The 20,503-nt window shown below is 42.1% G+C and overlaps 1 protein-coding gene across 2 annotated transcripts in view; it reads right to left on the bottom strand.

The window, feature by feature from the left end:
• The window catches only part of VPS13A (vacuolar protein sorting 13 homolog A), a 4,910,496-nt gene that overhangs the window by 4,820,665 nt on the left and 69,328 nt on the right, over positions 1–20,503 (bottom strand). For both annotated transcript variants that reach the window (XM_044060868.1, XM_044060869.1), the window contains exon 2: positions 20,151–20,194. In XM_044060868.1, the coding sequence (XP_043916803.1) occupies positions 20,151–20,194 (44 nt within the window). The remainder of the gene's footprint in view (positions 1–20,150; positions 20,195–20,503) is intronic.

The following is a 20,503-nucleotide window of genomic DNA, read 5'->3' as shown; positions in this document are numbered from 1 at the left end:
CTTTCTGCTTGAATAAGGCAGTCGTCCAGGTATGGATATATTTGAATTCCTCTTTGTCTGCAGTATGCAATTACTGGTGCCAGGCATTTTGTGAAGACCCTGGGCACAGTAGATAAGCCAAAGGGCAGTGCAGAGAATTGGTAATGAGTTGAACCGGCTATAAATCGGAGGTATCTTCTGCAATTTTGTCTGATAGGGACATGCAGGTATGCCTCCTTGAGGTCCAACGTTACTAGCCAAGCTTTCATGCCCAGCATGGGAAGAAGTTGTTGTAGTGTGAGCATCTAGAATTTGGGTACTTCCAGGTATGTGTTTAAAATTGAAAGGTCCAGAATGGGTCTCCAGGCTTTGTCCTTTCGGGGAACCAGAAAGAGTCTTGAGTAAAATCCTTGTCCTTGCTCCTGTGTAGGAACCTGTTGAATGGCTCTCATGTCCATGAGAGTTGTAATTTGTCTTTGAGCCTCTGCCCATTGATTTGGTGGCAGGTTCGGCATTCCTTTTATCCTTGGTAAAGTGAGGAAGTGGAACCTGTATCCTTGAGATACAATATTTAGGACCCATTTGTCTTTTGTGATGATGTGCCAATTGCCTGTAAAAAGTACTAGTTTTCCTCCCAAGGGGGATTTGCTTGGCAGTCTGAGGGGTAAGTCATTGTGTTTGTCTTCTGCTAGTTTGAGACCTGTCTTCTCCTCCTTTGTGGGTTGTGGCACCCCATTGTCAAGGCTTGTAAGAGCCTTGTGGCTGACCTATAACCCTTGGGCGTCTGTATTTTCCTCTCTGTGGTCTGTCAGAAGCTGGAAAGGAACACAGTTTTTGGTTGGCCAATTTCTACTGAAACGAGGGGGTTGAACCTGTAACAAATCCTTGACAGTCTGCATAGATTTTGCCTTATCCTCCATTTTCTTTAAAACCTCTTCTGCTTTTACACCAAATAAAACATCCTGCTGTAAAGGGGCATCCAATAACTTAGCTTTAACATGGTCAGGTAAAGTTTGTTCTTTTAACCAAGCATGCCTACGAATGACAGACCCTGTCACTGCTGCTCTACAAGAAACTTGCAATGAATCAAATCCACATTGCAAAGTATGCTTTCCCACTTGTTCAGCTGCATGCAACAAATCTTGCATTTCCTTGTAATCAGGCTGCTCTGTACGTGTGGTCATTTTTTTTTTTTAACTGAGACATCAAATATTGTTGGTATTTCAGCATGTGAAACTGGCAATTTAAGGCCCTCATAGCTAGAGTAGCTGAGGTATAGACTTTCTTTCTCCATCTGTCTAGTGCTCTAGAATCCCTTTCAGAGGGTACAGGATTTTTAGAGATGAAGGCCTTAACCCCTTTGGGACCCTGGGAAATGGTTTCTGGGTCAGCAACAGGGCTTTTATATAGGAACTTGTGTGAGTCAGGTACTCTGTAGTATCTGTCTGGTTTGGCTGGTGCAGGAGGTAGTGAATCTGGGTTAAGGCTAGATTCTGAGTAAACATCATCCACAATGTCTAACATGGGTGGAATAGCAAGTGGTCTGTGCTGGGGTAGTAAAAGGAACTCTCGGAGCCTTTTCTTAGAATAAGAGTAATCCTGGCCTTCCCAGTGGAAATGTTCCCTCATGGTATGTAAAGTTTCCCCAAAAAGAGTAGTCCTCTGGGGGAGATGCTGAAGGAATAGACTCTTCAGCATCAGAGTCTTCATAAGGGGGGAAAGAGTATTCCTGTTCCTCAGAAGAATCTGAGGAAATGGAAACCTGGTCAGATGAAGCGTAGCCCTCCTCCTGTCTAGGCCTTTTGTCAGGAGGGGGATGGGAACCCCTGATTAGAGTAATTAAGTCTTCAGCCATCTTAAGCATCTGTTTCTTAGGCATGGGGCCTTGAACTGGAGACTGCTGTACAGGCTTCTTTACTTTTAAAGGAGTTTTTAGCTTTGCATAGGATTTAATAGTAAGTGTAGTCGGTCTGAAGACACCTTCTGCAACTGAAGGCATTTCAACTGCACCGGAATCCCCTTCAGCCATGGAGTCGGAAGGGCCTAAAGATAAAGGCTGTGGAGGGCCAGCCATCTCCGCTTGGGAGTCGGACGCAGCCTGGGGTTATAAATCAGCGGTAGTCAGGGGCTGCGTAGGTGCCAATCTGAAAACCGGAGAACCGGCGACTGACCTAGCAGAGGCCACAGAGTCTGGTTTGGGTCTCGGCTGCCTATCCTTATCTTTGCGTTTTTCATGCATCCCGGTCGTCGGTTGCTCCGACGGCATGGTATAATTAAATTTTTTTCCAAAATAGTCAGGCGAAATCAAACCGATGTTTAATAGTTCGTTTGTTAAACCTAGCACAAAACCGACAACCTGTGACATCGTGGTCTGGGCCTAGACAAGGAATACAATAAGAATGAAAATCCTTATGGAGGTATTTGCTTCCCACAAGAAATACAATTATTAACTTTTTCTGACATCAGTCTGAGGCAAGAAAAGGTTCTCCAACGGGGTACTTAGCTTTATTGAAGACTTCGGACTGAAAATTCGATTTGAAAATCTCAGGAGTCGGCCGACCGGCACTTGCGAACTGCTTCTGCTTCGGGCACCGCGCGGCAAGAAAGACTGAAGAAAATGGCGTCGGATGCATCTTGTATACCCCTAGCGCACTGATGTCAGGGAAGAAGCAACAGCAACCAACGCCAGACCAAGACTTTGGAACTCTGGCCGACTGCAGGACTGCCTGACGGCAGGATAACCCAAGTGTGATGACTGCAGCAGTGTAGCACAATGAACATCAGTATAACAAGTAAAACACACACCCACTTTTCCAGACCCCAAACACAATTTTAGAAATGTTTTCTCACAAATGTTGGAGAAAAAAAATTACAATCACAGTCTGCAAAATTGTCTGAAAGTCGCATGACAATCGAAGACAAAAATTCCTAGGGTAAACCAATTTCACTTTAAAAAGTAGGACTTTAATCATAAAGGTTCATATTTTCATAGGTAGGTACCAGGCTATCGGCCCCAGGGCCTACACAAGCCTAGCCAAAAAGGTACCATGGCTTTCACCACCCAAGAAAATTATTTTCCTGTGCCCCTGTCGAGCAGAGCCACCACAGAGGTGATCCCAGCGTGAATTTTCCATTTCCCATCCAATCAAGATTTTTCTTGAAGAGTGCTAATGAGGAGCTTTGTTTGATATAGACAGGTAGCTTGTTCCAGAGAATGGGAAGTCTCTAGGACAGGAATCTATCCCTCCAGCATGTTCTGTTTATTGTGGTGACAAGATTTAGGTCCCTAGAGTGTGTAGCTTGGAGGGATTGGGATTTATTTAAGTGGAGCATGTCCAACAGCTCTAGGTTTGACATAGCTTTATATGTTAGGCAGAGATCACCTCTGCGTAGGTGATACGCGACGGCGTAAAGTTGGAGTTTTTTTTTAGATGGTCTGCATAAGGCATCTGTTTGAGGCCAGTAATCCTCTTTGTGAGGTATTTCTGGGGCCTTTCCAGTTGTTGTAGATGGTTTGTGAGGTACATACCAAAAGGGGCATTGTACTCTATAATGGGTCTAATGAGTGACGAGTAGAGGGGAACAATGACCTCTTTTTCCTGGATGAGAAACCTTTTGTGATGAGGTGTGCCACATAGGATTTCCTGACTACTGTGGCAATGTGATTATCAAAGGAGAGACTACTGTCCAGCTGTGTCCCCAAGGTCTCTTATCACACTTTCAGTGTTAAGTAGACTACCACTTATGTAGTAAGCTCATGGGTACAGAGTTTTTACCAAAGGGGATGACAATGCACTTTTTGGCATTGAGCTGGAGGCCATGGCTTTGACACCAGGCATCAGTCTCAATGAAGACCTTTTGTAGGATCTCCACATCGTTAGAAGTTTAAATGATACCTCCTAGTTTGCAGTCATCTGCAAAATTCATTCTCCAAAGACCTTCTGTGTTAGCCTGTACTTCAGAAAAGTAGATACCAAACAGGAGAGGACCCAGGACTGAACTCTGTGGTACTCCACTTATCACTGATGTGAAGTCAGATTTGGAGTCTGCTACTTTCACAGTGTGGATTCTGTCAGTGAGCCAGTTGGCAATCCATCTTGTGCCATAGGGATTTATACCTAGTTTAGGGAGTTTATCTACAATTTCAGAGTGGGGGATGGTGTCAAAAGCCTTGGCGAGATCTAGATGGGCTGTGTGCACCACCTTACCCTCATCTGCGGCTTTGGTGACTGCTTCAAAGAAGTCAATCTGGTTTAGGAGACATGATCTGCCTTTTACAAACTTGAACCAGGTGGGGTCCAGAGTTTGGAGATTATCAAGGTCTTTGTTTATAAAAGTTCCATGATGATACGTTCCATGGTCTTGCAAACCAGGCTCGTTAGGCTAATGGGGTGATAGTTCCCAGGGTCTGTGGTGGCTCCCCCTTTGTGGAGCGGGATAACGGTCGCTGTACGACATTCAGTGGGCAGAAAGCTGGAGGTGAGGCTATGATTGAACATCGTGCTTAGGTGGGGTGCCAGTTCATTCTGTAGTTCATGTAGAATGCATCCTGGGATGTTGTCAGGTCCCATGGATGCTGTGTTCTTGGCTTTGGAGAGTGTGTTTTTTACCTGTGCAGCCATAATTACAAGAACTTTGCATTCTTCTGGTAGAGAGATGAGCCCTTTAGGGGAGGGGGGTAAAGTTAGCACTGAACCCATCTGCCGAGATGTTGGCAATATCAGTTGGTTCTGTATATCTAGTGCCACTGTGCTGTAACTCAGAGCAGATCAGAGTGTTGCCATTGAGATTCTTGACAGAGCTATAGAATGCTTTGTGGTCGTCTTTAGAATCAGAATCAGTGGCGATTCTGTTTTCATAACTAGCTTTGGAGGATTTTATGAGGGAACTCAGCTTCTTACTGGGGCTGACCAGGGAGTTCTTCCAGTTATGGGATTTTACTCTTTTTTTGCAACAGTTTCTTTCTTCTGTTGTAGAGTTCGTTTATGGCAAGGGACCACCAGACTGGCATCCTTTTTTTGGAGGACAGCATCTTAGTTCTGTTAGGGATAGTACGATCCATGCACTCGTGTAAGTGCTTATAAAGTGCATTTGTGTAGGATTCAGCAGTTGTACCTCTACTGTCCGTTTGCATGGGTGTTGTGAAGTTTGCCACTTCTGTCTTAAGCGTGAAGTTGGCTTTGGAGAAATTTTTACGGTGATTTCTCTAATGGGGGGTGGGGGCGGGATGTGGATCCCTAGGCTGATTAGCTTGTGGTCGAATCTGACCAACGCTAATATTTTCCAGTGTATCAAGAAATGAGGAGTGGGAATCCTGGGGCATGGTGGGGGATCTGTAGCAAGTTATAATTTGGACTGCTGTCTTGCCCAGAGTTAGTTGCACTTGGATAATCTCGGATGCATTATGCTGAGCAACTAACCTGAAGGTATGGATATTCTTAATGAATATGGACAGACCTCCACCTTTAGTGTTTCGGTCCAGGTTAGGTGGCCGAAAGGTGTGGTATGAATTATAGCCTGGTAATGCAGGGGTGCTCTCTGGAGCCTTGAACCAGGTTTCTGTCATTGTACAGATTTCGATGTTCTCCATTTTAAGGAGTACCTCAAGTGAATACATTTTGAGGTTTACACTTCTAGCACCGAGTAGCATTACCCTCAGATTTTGCTTGCTTGTACCTGTTACGGTGGTGAATTTGTCATTTGAACCGTGCCTAAAAAAGGCACCATAGGGTTGGCAAGAGCCTTAGCCAGTATCTGGAATTCCAAGGGTGACAGGTGCAGGCCATCTCTGGCAAAGCATCGTGGTCTGTCGATCATGTCATCCCAGGCAGACAGATACTGGATCCCCTTAGAATTATACCAGAAGCTTAGCCAATTGTTGAAGTCAATTATTTTGTTCTTGTACTGTTGTATCATTCTGGGTGATGGCAGGATGCTACTCAGGGCTAGGGTCATACCTGCCTGGGCTACAAGAACGGAGAGCTCCTCCAAGTCTCTTCATGTAGTCCATGGAGGTACGTCTTGGGTCATTCACGCCAACATGGACAATGACAGAGTCATATTTGTACTTGTTGTGGAATGACCTGAGTGCGTGCGTTATGTGGCGGATCCTGGCACCAGACAGGCAGCTGGCAGTAATTTTCTCCTTGTTTAGCCTGGTGTGTGGAACATCAGTGTGCCTGACTAGAGAGTCACCTATGACTAGAGTGTTTGGTATGTTTTTATGCCTTATGGGATGTGGTTGAGTGGCACACTGAGTTTGTGGGCTATGTGTTATTTGGGTTGTGTTGGGGGGGGTGGAGATTGCATGTGTTTCTGCTTTGGAAGTCTCTGTTGCTTGGGCAGATTTTTGAGAGCCTCTGTGAATGTAGTTGTGTGTTTTGTGTTGCTATGTGTGTATTTTGGTGGTGTAGATTTTGAGGGACTATGTGAGGAGTGTGGTGTGGTGGAAGTGTTTACCTTCTCCTCTTGACTGTCTAGTCCAGTCTTGGGTGAAGAGAGCTCTGCTTCCAGTTTGGCTATATAAGTGCATCTCTCACAGGTTGTAATGTTGAGTGATAGGAGGAGAGGGTTGTCAGTGTACACAAGGCAATTGCTGCATTGACCCAAAATACCCAGATTAATCAGGTAGACAGGAGAAAACACAGGGAGCTGACCCTTAGACATGCCTGGATAGGTGCTTATTTATTAAGTACTAAAAACGGTTTTCCTCTAGACAAATGAGGAAAATTGAGTGCTGCAGTAATTTGCAGCTTACTTAGTGCTTACGAGTTCTGAACAAGTGCTGAGCTCAAAGAAACAGATTTGAGTGCTAAAACTAAAAAAAAACTGGCTAGTTCTAAGGGAAAATTTGAAGAGCAGACTTTATGGCGCCAGGAATTAATTTAACCCTAGCTAAATGGCAATGCATAAAAAGTGTATTTATAACAGTAGCAAAATGAGCAAACTGATTTAAACAAATTAACCAATAAAGTCTTTCAGCTTTTCCCAGTTAGGGGTCGCCACAGCGGAACTCCAGTCCGCTCGTGATTGGCAGTGGATTTTATGGTGCTGAGTTGCCAGCCCAACGCCCAACCTTCAACAAAGGCATGCTCATTCACTTTCGCACCTACCTGCCTGTCTTTAACATCACTCGACCGTGGAGAGGACATGCAGACTCCACACAGAAGGCACTCCAGCCGAGAATCGAACTGGAGAACCTCTTGCTGTAAGGCGACAACGCTAACCCCTGCACCACTGCGGCTTTTAAACAAATTAACCAATAAAAAGCTAAAACCTGAGCCCCGTTCCAGAAGTCTTCGATCAGACAAGTTTTAACTGCACACTCCCGCCACTAGGGTGCAAAGGAGCCTTCTCCAAAAAAAGATGGTCTGGATTAGTGCTCAAGTTATATAAACAAAGCTAGATTCAGCAGGTCTGAATTTAGTCCATGCTACAGCAAACAAGACGTACTAATTTCAGAAAGAAACAGTTCAAATAAGCAGGCACAATAAGCCTTTAACCAGAAACTCCCAGCTCAAAAGGGCAGAATCTACCCTCTCCTCCCACAAGAGTGCAGACCACACCTCCTTAATGTAAAATAATTGTCCCAAAGCCAAGTTATGGAAGTCCTTTTCCCAAGTGAATTTTTCTGCCCAGCAAAGGAGAAAAGCTATCCAACAGTCGCTCATCATAAGCCTTCAAAAAAGGGCTGTTTTCTGCAGCAGGAAAGCTCTAAAGTCTTTGGTGTCCAGACCACCAATTTACTCCAATGCCAGCCGGAGCAATCAACAGTCTGGGTGTGTGAAAGGTGCGCTGAAAATCTGGAAACTAACCAGCTGTCATATCCTATATGCAAGGCATACCCATATAGCTAAGGCTACTGCATCAGTGATCAACTTATGAACATACATGCAGAACCAGCAGGCATCCTGCAGCCTTTTTCACAAGGAAAACTACTGAGATGACAATTTGCTCTCCTCCAACAAATGTAAAACCTCACGAAACTTAGGATCCTCCCAGTGAGAGGGGGTAGAGTCTTCATAACCCTCCTCCATAACTGAGGACAGGAATCAATTTGATGAATCTTCCTGGAAATCTTGCAACATACGTTAGAGATTTCTATACCAGATGATGAAGACAGCCATCTCAAAAATGCTGACTACCTTTTTGTTGTGCTCCGCTAACATCAAAATGGTGCGACTCAGACTTTAGTACTGTACAGGCAAAATGAAGAAAGTGTCAAGACTGTTGGACATGCTACAACTAAAGAAATCCCAATCCCTCCGAGCTACACGCTCTAGGGACCTAAATCTCGTCACCACAATAAACAAGACATGCTGGAGTGACAGATTCCTGTCCCAGAGACTTCCCATACTCTGGAACAAGCTACCCATCTATGTCAAGCAAAGCTCCTCATTAGCACTCTTCAAGAAAAATCTTGACAAGTAGTTGGGAAATAGGAAATACTCCCCGGGGATCACTTCTGTGGCTGGTCTGCTTGACAGGGGCACAGGAAAATAACTTTCTTTGGTGGCGTAAGTTAGGGAACCTTGTTGGCTAGGCTTACTTAGGCCCTTGGGTTGATAGCCCAGTACCTACCTATGAATCTATGAAAATAAAGATTATGCGGGGTTAGATTCTTATTTTTTTGTCAAGAAAACTTGTGAGTAAAAAATGAAAAAGGAAACTTTTGTGATGTCTATGACAGGTATGCTTTATTTGGTCTTTTTAAAAGTTGTTTTAGTGAAACAAACTAAAAAAAACTTTTCCATGACTGTCATGGAGTCAATAACCAACAAAGCCAATGCCAACTCAGGTACTTCAAATCTCAAATTCAGTGTCTGAGCACAAGGACAGCATTTCAGGAGAACAGCGTCTTTCTTACACTGCACTATAAGGGTTGCTACTGGAAAAACGAATCTGTCAGAAACCAAAATTTTCAGAGATTACTTGTCACCTCAAAAGCAAGCGTGCGACTCACCGAATGAATTATCAACACTGTTAGATACAATCTGCATATCTATGGAGGCTAGAGGGACTATAAGTGTCAACTGTCACTGCAAGCGTCTGCCCAACCTTTCATTGATGGATGATGGCTAATGTGCTAGCAACACTGTATCCCTGTCTAGTCCACTGGGAAGAAAGTACTGAATAACTTGATTTAAGATATACAGATGCTAGCTGTAAAATGCCCAAACATTTATTGGGATGTACAAGTGAATGTCTTTAGTTTGTAAGACTTATTTCATAAAATTTACATTTTGAAGAAGTTCATCTTCCATAAAACAAACACCTTATAATCTCTTTCAGGGCATAATTTTATGATCATACAGTAGGGCACACTGCCACGGTGGTGCAGTGGTAGCATTGTTGCCTCACAGCAAGAGGTTCTCCCGTTCGATTCTCGGCTGGAGTGCGGGGAGTGCCTTGTGTGGAGTACGCATGTCCTCCCTGCGGTTGGATGGCATTCGAAAGACGTGTGCCTTCATTGAAGGTTGGATGTTGAGCTGGCACCTCGGCATTCGTGAAAATCTACTGCCAATCATTAGCGGACCAGAGTTCCGCTGTGGCGACCCCTAACCGGGAAAAGCCAAAAGACAATCAACAACAACAGTAGGGCACAATTCTCATCATAAAAAACAGACACATGCTTCTCATTAAATAATTCAGTTTATGAAGGCTTAAAACAAAAACTGTCCCAGTCTAAAGGTCTCACAATGTGCAAACAGTAAAAGTACATGTGACACATTTAAACTACAGTCCAGCAAAGTATGTGCAAGTGTATAAAAAAATAAGTTATGTACCTACCATAATGTTCCATGCGAGTTCTCTATCTCACCTTCATTCTTACTGATGGGTTCGAGCCAATCCTCGACTCAGACTCGGCCAAATACAAAAGCTCAAGGTCTTCAACCAGCTCGTGGCTTACTCCCTATCCCATGATACACTGGAGCTTCTGTCAGATATTGATTGCTGCTAATAATGCTATATGCCAACTCCTAATAGACCCAACAGCATAGAATATGCCAGAGAAAGGGGAAAATACAGCCGTGCCTCACCTCAGGTTCTCGGTCCTCAAGAAGCCTGGATGGGGGGTTGAAGGGTGGGATGCAAGAATGAAGGCGAGATGGACAACTCATATGGAACATTATGGTAGGTACAAATTTTCTTTATGCATAGTTGTCCTATCCCACCTTCACTCTTACTGACGGGAAAGCGTCCCAAGAACCATCTTCTTAGGTGGTTCACAGGAGTATATTCTTCAGGATAGTGGAACCAAAAGAAGCCCTGTCCATGGAAGCCCTATCCATTTCATAATAAGTGATAAAGGTATGAGGCCTTGGCTGAAAAGGCTGAAGAAGTGAAGACAGCTCTAGTTGAGTGGGCCTTTATCTTGTCTTGCAATGGTCTATTCACTGAATTGTAAATAAAGGAAATACAATCCAATAACCATTTTGATAATGTGGTCTTTACTACAGGAATACCTTTCCTAGAGTCTGAGAAGGAAACAGAGTTGATCCATTTTCCTGAAGGCCTTGGTTCTGTTTAAATAAAAGCGAAGCTCTATGAATATCAAGTTTGTGCAACACGTACTCTGTCTTACTGACATACTTAGGGAAGAATACAGGTAACTACAGACTGATTCAAATTTGTTTTCGAACATACTTTAGGTAAAAATGAAGGATTAGTACAGAGAGAGACACACTATCATTATGAAATATCATGTATGGGGGTTTAATGGACAAAGTTTGTAACTCTGAAACCCTCCGAGCAGAAGTTATACCCACTAAAAAGGGGGGGTGTCCATGTGATACTTTAGGGCACATGAAGAGGCTGGTTCGAAAGGTGGTAGAATTATTCGTGAGAACAAAATTTAGATTCCACAGAGAAAGTGGTTATTTGATGGGTGGTCTTAAATGGATAGTGCCCTTTAGAAAAGCTTTCGAAAGTCTACGAGACATGACATTAGACCCTACGTCACCAAAATGAAAATTCGATACTGCTGTTAATTGAACTTAAAATAGTAGCGGCAGCTGTGCCCTCATTGAAAAATTTTGTCAAGCATTCCAAAATAGAAGATAGTAGAGCTAGGTAAGGATTAATATGATTACATAATGCCCATATTGAGAATCTTTTCCATTTGCTGAGATACAACTTCACTGTGGAGGATTTGTGAGAGGATGCTGGTACATACTGAGCTGAAGCAGAGAGGTTCTGAAGCCTGACTGTTTGGAATTGCAGCAGCCAAAATGTCAATTTGAGGGACTGAAGGGATGGAGGAGTCCCCAATGAATGAATAAGGAGGTCTGGAGCTGGGTCCAGGATCCAAGGTTCTTCCAATAGATGAGGCCAAAGAAAGGGGAACTAAACATGGTGAGGCCAGTAAAGGGATATCAGAATTAAGGTCCTTCCCAGAGCACTGGCTTTCTGTAAAACGTTGGGTATCAGTGGTAATAGGGGGAAAGCATAAATGGAGACCCGGGGGCCAATCGTGTACAAGTGCATCACCTGGGGCATCCCCTGGAGAGGGAATTAGGGCAAAGTAACTGCTGCATTTCATGCCTGTGGGCGTGGCAAAAAGATTGCAGCAAGGCTGGCCTCATCTGCGGAATATCATTTCCGCCACCTCTTTCTTGAGGGACCACTCGTGATGCAATAGAATTGCCTTGCTCAGTTTGTCTGCTATCAGGTTAGATCTCCCCAGGATGTGTGTTGCTATCAGAAAGCACTGGGAGGAGGTTGCCCACTGCCATACTCTCAAGGCCTCTCAACATAGGGGGTAAGATTTGGTTCTTCCTTGTTTATATACCAGACTACTGACATGTTGTCTGTCTGGATCGCAATGGTCCCAAGAGAGAGAGCCTTGAAAAGACTACAATGCTAGAAGTACCACACTCATCTCTAGGACATTGATATGCAGGTAAGCCTCATGTTCCTTCCATGCGCATTGGGCTGTTCTTCCCTGATAATGCCCCCCCACCCTATCAGAAAAGCATCCATGGTCACTGAGGCTGTAGGGGTGGGTAGAAAAGGACAGCCCATCATTACACAGTCCGATGTTAGCCACCACTGAAGGTCCTTCTTGCAGGAATTTGTGATTATCAAATGCGACACTGGGAGTTCTTGGAAGGACCCCTGCATGAAAAGGAGCCACTGTAGTATCTGCATATTCATCCAACCCAGTGGAATTGCAAGAATCGCTGTCGCCACTGTACCCAGTAACTTGAGATCTGTCAAAGCCGGGGCTTTTGCGAGAAGGGTCAGAACTTGTTGTCGAGCAGCACAAAACATGTCTGACGAAAGCTTTAAGGTCACTGTGGTGGTGTCCAGATCTGCTCCTATTAAAGTATGTTGCGATGGCAATGAGACAGACTTTTCTAAGTTTATGGTAATCCCCAACCGACAGCATAGATTCGTAGTGGTGTCCCTTGCTTGAATGAGTTGCTGCCTGGTGATGGTGGTTAGAAGCCAGACGTCTAGGTATGGAAACATCCGGAATCCTGAACATCTCAGGTGAGCCATGACTACTGCCATGCATTTGGTGAACACTCTGGGGGCTGTTGGGAGACCAAAGGGCAGTGCTCAAAATTGATAGTGACTGGCCCCCAGCCGAAAGGGCAGGTGGTCTCTGGATGGTCTGTACATTTTTATGTGGTAGTACACATCCTGGAGATCTACCATGCACATCAAATTGTCTTTTCCTAGAAAAGGAAGTACTGACTGCAGTGTACCCATCCGGAACTTTGTCTTCTTCACAGATTTGTTTAGTCTGCTGAGATCCAGAATAGGTCTCCAGTCCCCTGCTTTCTTTGGAACTAAAAATAACCCCAAGTAAATTCCAGATCCTATCTGGTCTGCGGGGACCAGTTGGATGACTTTTTCTAGCAACATTTGGATTTCTAGGTTTGCTTGTTTACTATGGAGTGGGTAGAACGTCTGGAATCTTTCTTATCAAGTGGATGGGGCAAAAAAGGGAACAGAGTAACCTCTGGATATGATACTTTGTACCCAGCTGTCTTTTGTTACTTTTAGCCAGGCATCCAAGTACAAAGATAAGCATCCCCCGACTGCCTCCAGAGTTGGACAGGCAGGCCTTCCTTTAAGGAGCACCGATAGAGAACAATTTTTTGGGAAGCCCTGTCACCCTGATTGTGCAGACCCCCTCTGCCACATGGTCGGCATCTTCCATTATTGCCCCTCCTCTGCCTCTGGAGGGAGGTTCACCACGTGTGTCCTGAAAGGCTCCTTGAGATTTTCGGAATCACATTTTTCCTCCCTTCTGATCTTTGGGGTAAGTCTGGTAGGTGTGGAAAAACTGGCTCTGACAGTAGACAGAGTCTTTCCCGCTTGTTCACACCTGGTAAGCGTTTATTTTACTTTGGGTCCAAACAGTGACGCACCATTGAAAGGAGTGTTGATAAAGGATGACAAAGGGCTCAGCAAATGAACACAAGCGCAACTAGGAATGTCCCCCAAGAGTGATTCCTGTACCTGCTACTCTACTCGCTCCATCAGCTGCATAAGAAACCAGATGCATGGACGAGTTTACTAGGGAATTAAGGGTGGAGAGCTGGGAGGATATTTTGTCTAACGCCCACAGCTACTGAGCTCTTTTAGAAGATCTCTCTGCAATCTAGTAAAATGTGTAAGGTAATTCAGTAATCTTCGTGTGAAGGTTGTTGAAGTAAACATGTGCTTTCCGTATCAGTCCATTACCCTCGAATCTTTATTCAGTGGATGGACAGATGTCGAAGTTTCAGACAACTCATTTTGGTGGCCACCACCATGGCCATTAACAGGGACTCCTTTGGTGAGAAAAACTGTGTCTTGTGGCGAAGTAATACATTTATTAGGCCTCCAAGGGACAGGTTCCACTGTATCCAGAGACTCCCACACCTTTTGACAAACCAGGTCCATAAGTTCGTCGAAAGGCGGACACCCAAGTGGCGGAAGGCTGAGACCCGAAAGCCATCAGGTAGACAGACTTATCAGTAGGGTTGATTGGCTTCCAGCCACCCCTCTGTTTGAGAATCTCTAAGACATCTACAAAGAAGACATCTTTTGAGGGTGACCGTGGGGACCCTTCTCAATCATTTAGATCAGTATAGGAGGTGATGGATTCCTGAGGGGTGTCCAAATGCTTCCTCTTGCATAGCCTCTTCCGAGGGATCTACTCAGTGAGAGCTTCTTGGGAGGTCTTGGAGGAGCAGGGCTCACCCGATGGGGCTTCCTGAGGCTCTGGGTCTCTACACTTCTGTGAAATCTGTAATGTGGAGGTAGACACTGGTACTTTAGGAGAAGAAGCTGCTGGTCCTGATGAAGTCTATGTCCGTGGGAACAATGCTCTCCTCATGGCATCGAAAGCCCCTCAACTCTGATGCAAAGGAACCCCTGGATCTGAAGAAACTGTCAGTTCCCTTGGCACCAGGATGGTGGGCTCTGAGCCAGAGGTAGGCACCTAACTCACCCGCACTGAAGCCCCAAAAGGCAAAGTTGGACCCGACAAATTAGTTTGACAGTCCTCCCTGGACATAACCGGAGAGTGTCGGCCCCTAAACTCTTCGGTCAGCACCGAAGTAGTCTGAGAAGTCGGATCTGAAAATCTTGGAACAGGTCTCAAGTACAGACGGCTCCACAATCACCATTCTGAGCATTCTGGCCCCGAAACCTAGAGTCGGATCAGAGGAGGAACAGATGTGGGGGAAGAAACGTTAGTCAGTTCTGAAGCCTGAGCGGTCGGCCCTGATAAAAGCTTGGCCAATGCCAGTGTCTGCAGAATCCTCTGCACTACACGATCCACAAAGTCAAAGTCAGACAGGCTTCTTGAGGACAGAGACGATGGAGCTGAAGAAGCTATGGATTGCAATATAGGAGATTTCAATGTGGGAGATACCAGCTCCTCATTGTTATGACCGTCTGTGCCAAAGGCAGTGGAGCAGAGGCCAAATGTCTGTCAGATTTAGATTTGCTGGATGAAGGAGATTTTCCAGACTCCAAAGATCCTGCGGAAGAGGATTTTTTGCAGGCTTTGCTTGTCTGTAATGGGGTAGTCTGACCTTGCTCTATCGCTTCTTGAAAAGAAGACTTAAGGTTTCTGACTATCGGTTTGTTCTTTCTCTCCTGAAGAACCCTAGAACTGAAGGAATGGCAGAGCATGTCTCTTGTAAATGTAACGCCCCTAAACAGTATAGACAGTCTGCGTGCCCATCAGTTGTAGACTTTTGTCCACATTTTGGGCATTTTTAAAACCCGACGGCTGAGACATTTTTCTAAATGTAATTTAAACAATTTAAACAAATTAAATAACCGTGTGAAGAGAAAAAAAAAAAAAACACATTCACAACATACAGAAAAAGCCCTGAAATTTAAATGGGCTTAAAGGAAAATATTTTACCTAATCTATAAACCTTCTAACTAAAACAGTCTTTCAAAAAAGAAAAAAAAATATCTAAACTGTTAAGAGCCTTGTAACTTAAACAGGCTTGAAAAAACGCACACAATGAAGGACTGCTGAATATTTGACAACAATAAACAAACAGTCAAAAAATAAGTATTCAATGATAACTAACAACTATAATAAGGGAGTAGGGAGATTAACAAAGGCCTAAAACGAAGGCCACTGTTTAAATGTGAAAAAAACACACTAAGAGATAAGTGCGATTAAATTAAATATAAAGAACTATTCTAAACAGAGAAAAACTATTATTTATATAAGATCAAAAACCACTTTACCACAGCTGGAGAATCGCCTAATCTGTTGCAGCGGCAAACGAGATCAGAGGGAAGCACCAGTGCACCATGGGACAGGGAGTAAGCTACTAGCTGGTTGAAGACCTCGAGCTTTTGTATTTGGCCGAGTTAAAGTCGAGGATTGGCTCCAAATCCATCAGCAAGAATGAAGGCGCAATAGGACAACTTCACATTAACTATTTCTTCTCTAAATCCAGAAAAAAAGATCACTGAAAAACATTCTGAATAGATATATTCCTATAAAATGACTGTTACGAGTGAAATATGCCATTAAAAAAAGTAAAATATCTTATGGACATTTATTAAACAGACTTGCTCGATATTTTAAAGTTGAAAATTCTCCAGCTATTTGACATTCCCAGATCAGAAATTCAAACTTATGGGCTATAATGATAATCTGGTACCTTAAAATTTTGCTACTTTCCATTCCCAAACCATAAATAAATAAAAAAAAATCACTACACCATAAATAAATTAAAAAAAATCACTACACCAGAGAATATTATTTTCACACTCCTAAAATTTTATTTTTTTTCAAAAACTGGCTTGTATTTGTAACTTTTTTTATGTTATCTAGTTTCAGCTTTTGTATTACACGAACACACTAATGTCTGACATTTTATATAGTCGTTTCTTGTTTGTCCATTTGAGCCTATGTCACAACTTACAAAACTTTTTTGTTTTATTGAAAGTCCTCAGAAAATACACCCCAAAAGCCTATTAACTTAATATTAACACAAACAACGATGTCAGTCTTCAAAATATTGAACTTTTACCTTCCTAACAGGAACAATTGCTCTAAAATGTCAGCCACACTCACTGACTTGGGTTAACCTAAAAAGGGTATCCATGCCAAAATGCATGTACAGCCTGTGCTTCTACTAAGTGTTGTCTTAGTTTGTCTTACCATTACTGCTCTACCAGAATGAGAAAATAATGGAATGGTTTCAGAAAACATCTTCTCCTAGCCATTGAAAGAAAGCCATTAAAAAGAAAGAAGCATTATGTTTTTATTGCTCTTTATCACATTGTCTCAATGGAGACATGAGAACCAGATGCAGGATTGCTTCTACAGGTATTTATGTATTTATTTGCTAAAAAAGAGTTTTATTATATTCAGTGTTTATTACTTGCTTTATATTAAAATGTTTTACTAGATAAAGCCAAAAGCCTCAATCCAGTCATAAGTCTATGCCAGAATGAGAAAAGGCACATAATTTTTTCTTGTATAATACTCTTTTGAACAGACTTTTCTTTTCTTTGTACATTGCAATGCCTACATTTCTTAAAATGGAAATAAGGAGAAAGAGAAAAGGGAAAAAAACAGGGGCATCTGTTTACTTTACTAGTCCCTTACATTTGAAAACAGCTGAGAAAACTTTATAGCATGCAGATATTATGCAGTATGCAAATATTACTGTTAAGAACAGTTTGTTTTACTTACAGTTAACTCTTTCTTTCATTTTCCCCTCTCCTAAGTGTTCCTAGAAACATTAATAGGTCACATGCTTTACAGAGTCCCCTACAAGTTTAATAAAGTCAAAAGTCCAATATTTCCAGGTTTTCTTGCTCTGTCACTTTTCACAAATATAATTAATGCTTTAAGGTTTCACTGGTACAGTCTCTCTGTGGTCTTTATTATCAGAGAAACAAAAAGCAGAATCTCCTTCAGTTTCACAGCTCACTTTTTGTCGGACAAACTTGCATACTGCCTCCTTTGCATGTTGTACATCAAAATATGATTGCGTCCCTCCAGGAAAGAATATTCTGAAGACAGTTGGCTACAGCAGTTTGAATTTCATGCCTGCTTCTTGACATTCCCTCATTAGTGGAATAAGTTTATTCCTCTTCTGCCTAGTGTACAGCTAGTGCTCATTTTCCACAAATACTCTGTCTTCCACTTTTAGTATGTTGTCATTCTGCCACAGTTTGTCAGAACTAACTCCTTCTGCTGGTAGGATTGCATCTTTACCATTAAAGGTCTAGGCTGCTTTCTCATGGCCATGTTAAGAGCATAGACACAATGTGCCCTTTCAATTAACAACTCTTGCTGTGGAATACCAGTATAGTTGCTTATTTGTGATTTCATAAAATTAATACAGTCTGCTCCTTCTAGTTTCTCTTGTACAACAGAAAATCTTAGATTTTCCCTGCATGCACTGTCTTTTAATGCTTTTATTTTTTGAAACATCTCTTATTGAACAGTCTCACATTCAGCCAGCCTTTTCTTCATTTCAAGCTCCAATTTTTACGGTTTTATCACCTCATCTGAATATCTGTTTGAAGCTTCTTCCATTTTCTTCAGCCTTTTGTCATTTGAGTTAACATACTCCCATCAAGGTTTCATTTATTTTAATCAGCTCTGAGTTCATCTGACTTATTTTTTCCTCTAGGTTACCAGAAGGCAGGTCTTGCACCAAAGCTGAAGCTTGCACTGCTTTTTGCTGAACAGCTGTAGAATTCTTCCCAGTCAGTGTTTTTTCCTCACCATTTGTGGTTGATTCTCTTTCAGGTTCTCTGAATTTCTTTTTTTTTTGCTGGTATCCAGGCAGTGTACTTACTAGTCAGTTACTGAAATTTATCCCAAAAAATAAGTTAACCGGCTTTCTCTTCTGAGTTTCTGTTTTCACATTTGGAGAGCTGAAATTATGTTGTTACTCTATGTGCAGCCATCTTAGAAGTCCCCCTTGTCAAAAACTGACAACCTATTGGGACAGCTTTAAAGACATGGCTATAAAATACAGTAAAGTATGCAAAATCATACTGGGAAATAACAGAAATCTTCCTTGATAGAATGCTGGGATAAAATTTTGGATGAAGTCATCTAAACTATATTACTGGGTCATGCATGCCCAATTTCTGCTGCACTGAAACTTTAATAAGAACTTTCTCTGTTACTAATTTAATATAAATTGCACACATATGATATAGACATACACTCACACAAACATTTTTTCATATGGGAAGACACAACTAATATGCACCTACAAATGCAAAAAAAGCCAATTTATTCATAGTGTAAATAACTGTTTATGTTCTTTTATCATTTTTTTTTCATGATGTTAAACTGTAGTTCAATACTTATTATACAATGACAGCTCATTACCATTCAAAAACATGCACATTGATTGGACAGCCCAACAAGCATGTCCACTGTAAATACGGCATATACCAACACAAGTCTGGTGGCTAAAGTACCATTAAGCGCCCAGACTTTATTGGCATATGCTACAGGACAGAGCAGAATACAGGAAAACTCAGGTATGTTCTGAAACTTTAAACACAAAACATACCAGATTTTCGTTTCATTTCTGATCTGTTCAACCTATGGTCTCGAAAGACTTTTGTACCCCTCAACTGTCCAGATTTTTTTGCCTCATAGTTTTGGTCTTTTCCTCATACAAAATGTAGTTTTCTGGCAAGCCACTGCAGCTTGAAGTCATTAAATAATGAAACATTTGAGGTTTGCTCTTCATATCCTTCAGAAAAATGCACACTGACACAAAAGCTCCTACTACAGTAACTTTCTAAGTTTATAAGAGCAATAAAAAGTCTGCCCCAATTTTTGGATGTTGTCATCCCCAATTATGTTGGACTTTCTCTAGGCTTTTGCATTAACAGCCCATAAAGGCAGGGGGAGGAGGGAAAAAAGGCAACAGAAAAAAGCTGTTGCTTTTCCTGAACAGCAATGGCGTACCGTGCAAGTATGAGAAATTCCATACACAGGTGTACTACATCAGCAAATGCGGAGGAACACTACAGTGCTGTTATAAAAAGACATTTAAGAAAGGTAATCAATTTCTTTACTACATTGTATAATAGCAACAACCTGGATATGGGTATCCCAGGATTAACCCAAGGTTAGTTTTGTTTAATGACTCAAGCTTAGCTCTCGTGATTAAACCACACCAAAAACGGATTAATACTGAGATATCCACACCCAGTTGAAGGTTATTGTTTAAGAAATGCTTTTTCTCTGCAGTTTTGATGATGCTTCTGTAAAAGTTCAAATAAAATTTTAGTACTAAATATTTTTCTCAATTAATCTAAACTTCTTCAAAAATTAATGTTCTAACCAAATGAATTAACATTTTAGAATCACCACATTCCATCATTTGTGAGCAAGGCATGAACTAACTCAGTGTTAGGTCTAAGCAAATATTTTTAAAAACAATTACACCTGAACTGGAGCTCTACATTTTCTTTAAGGCTCAACACTACCAGTCTACAGTGGGCAAAATACAGCAAATGTATTTTAACAAATAACACATTTCAGAGTCTGATACTTGAAAAGCCCCTCAAAAGCCACATAAAATACTCCAAAAGTAGCCTGAAATTACAAAACTAATAAAACGTAAGCACTTAGCCACTTCTGTACAGACTTACAAAATCCAGGGCATTTCCTCTTCTACATGCTTTCACCAAATGTCTACACTTACCAGTGCATTTTCTTTTATTTCAAGATTCTTCAATGCCACATTACCTAAATGTGGAACAGAAATGGCATGAATTACTTTACTGAAAAAAAATATTCAGATGTCCTTACAATTAAGACTTTCTAAAACAATTAAAAATATGTACAATAAACGCAAAATGTTTGGTACTGAACTTCTACTGCCACAAAGAAATGCGAAACAAGTATACGGAAATGTAAAGCTTAAGAAAAAAAAAAAAAAAACTACCACCAGTCATTACGCTACAAGACACATTTGCAATGAAAAACAGAAATACTAGCTTTAAAAGACAGCCAACCACAAGTTCTTTCACCCGTGGCAGAACATATGAAATAGTG

Source organism: Protopterus annectens, chromosome 2.part0, assembly GCF_019279795.1.
Source record: "Protopterus annectens isolate FY-2018-M chromosome 2.part0, PAN1.0, whole genome shotgun sequence".
Lineage (NCBI taxonomy): Eukaryota > Metazoa > Chordata > Ceratodontiformes > Protopteridae > Protopterus > Protopterus annectens.
Note: the sequence above shows the minus strand (reverse complement) of the source record. Positions and strands in the feature narration are given on the sequence as shown.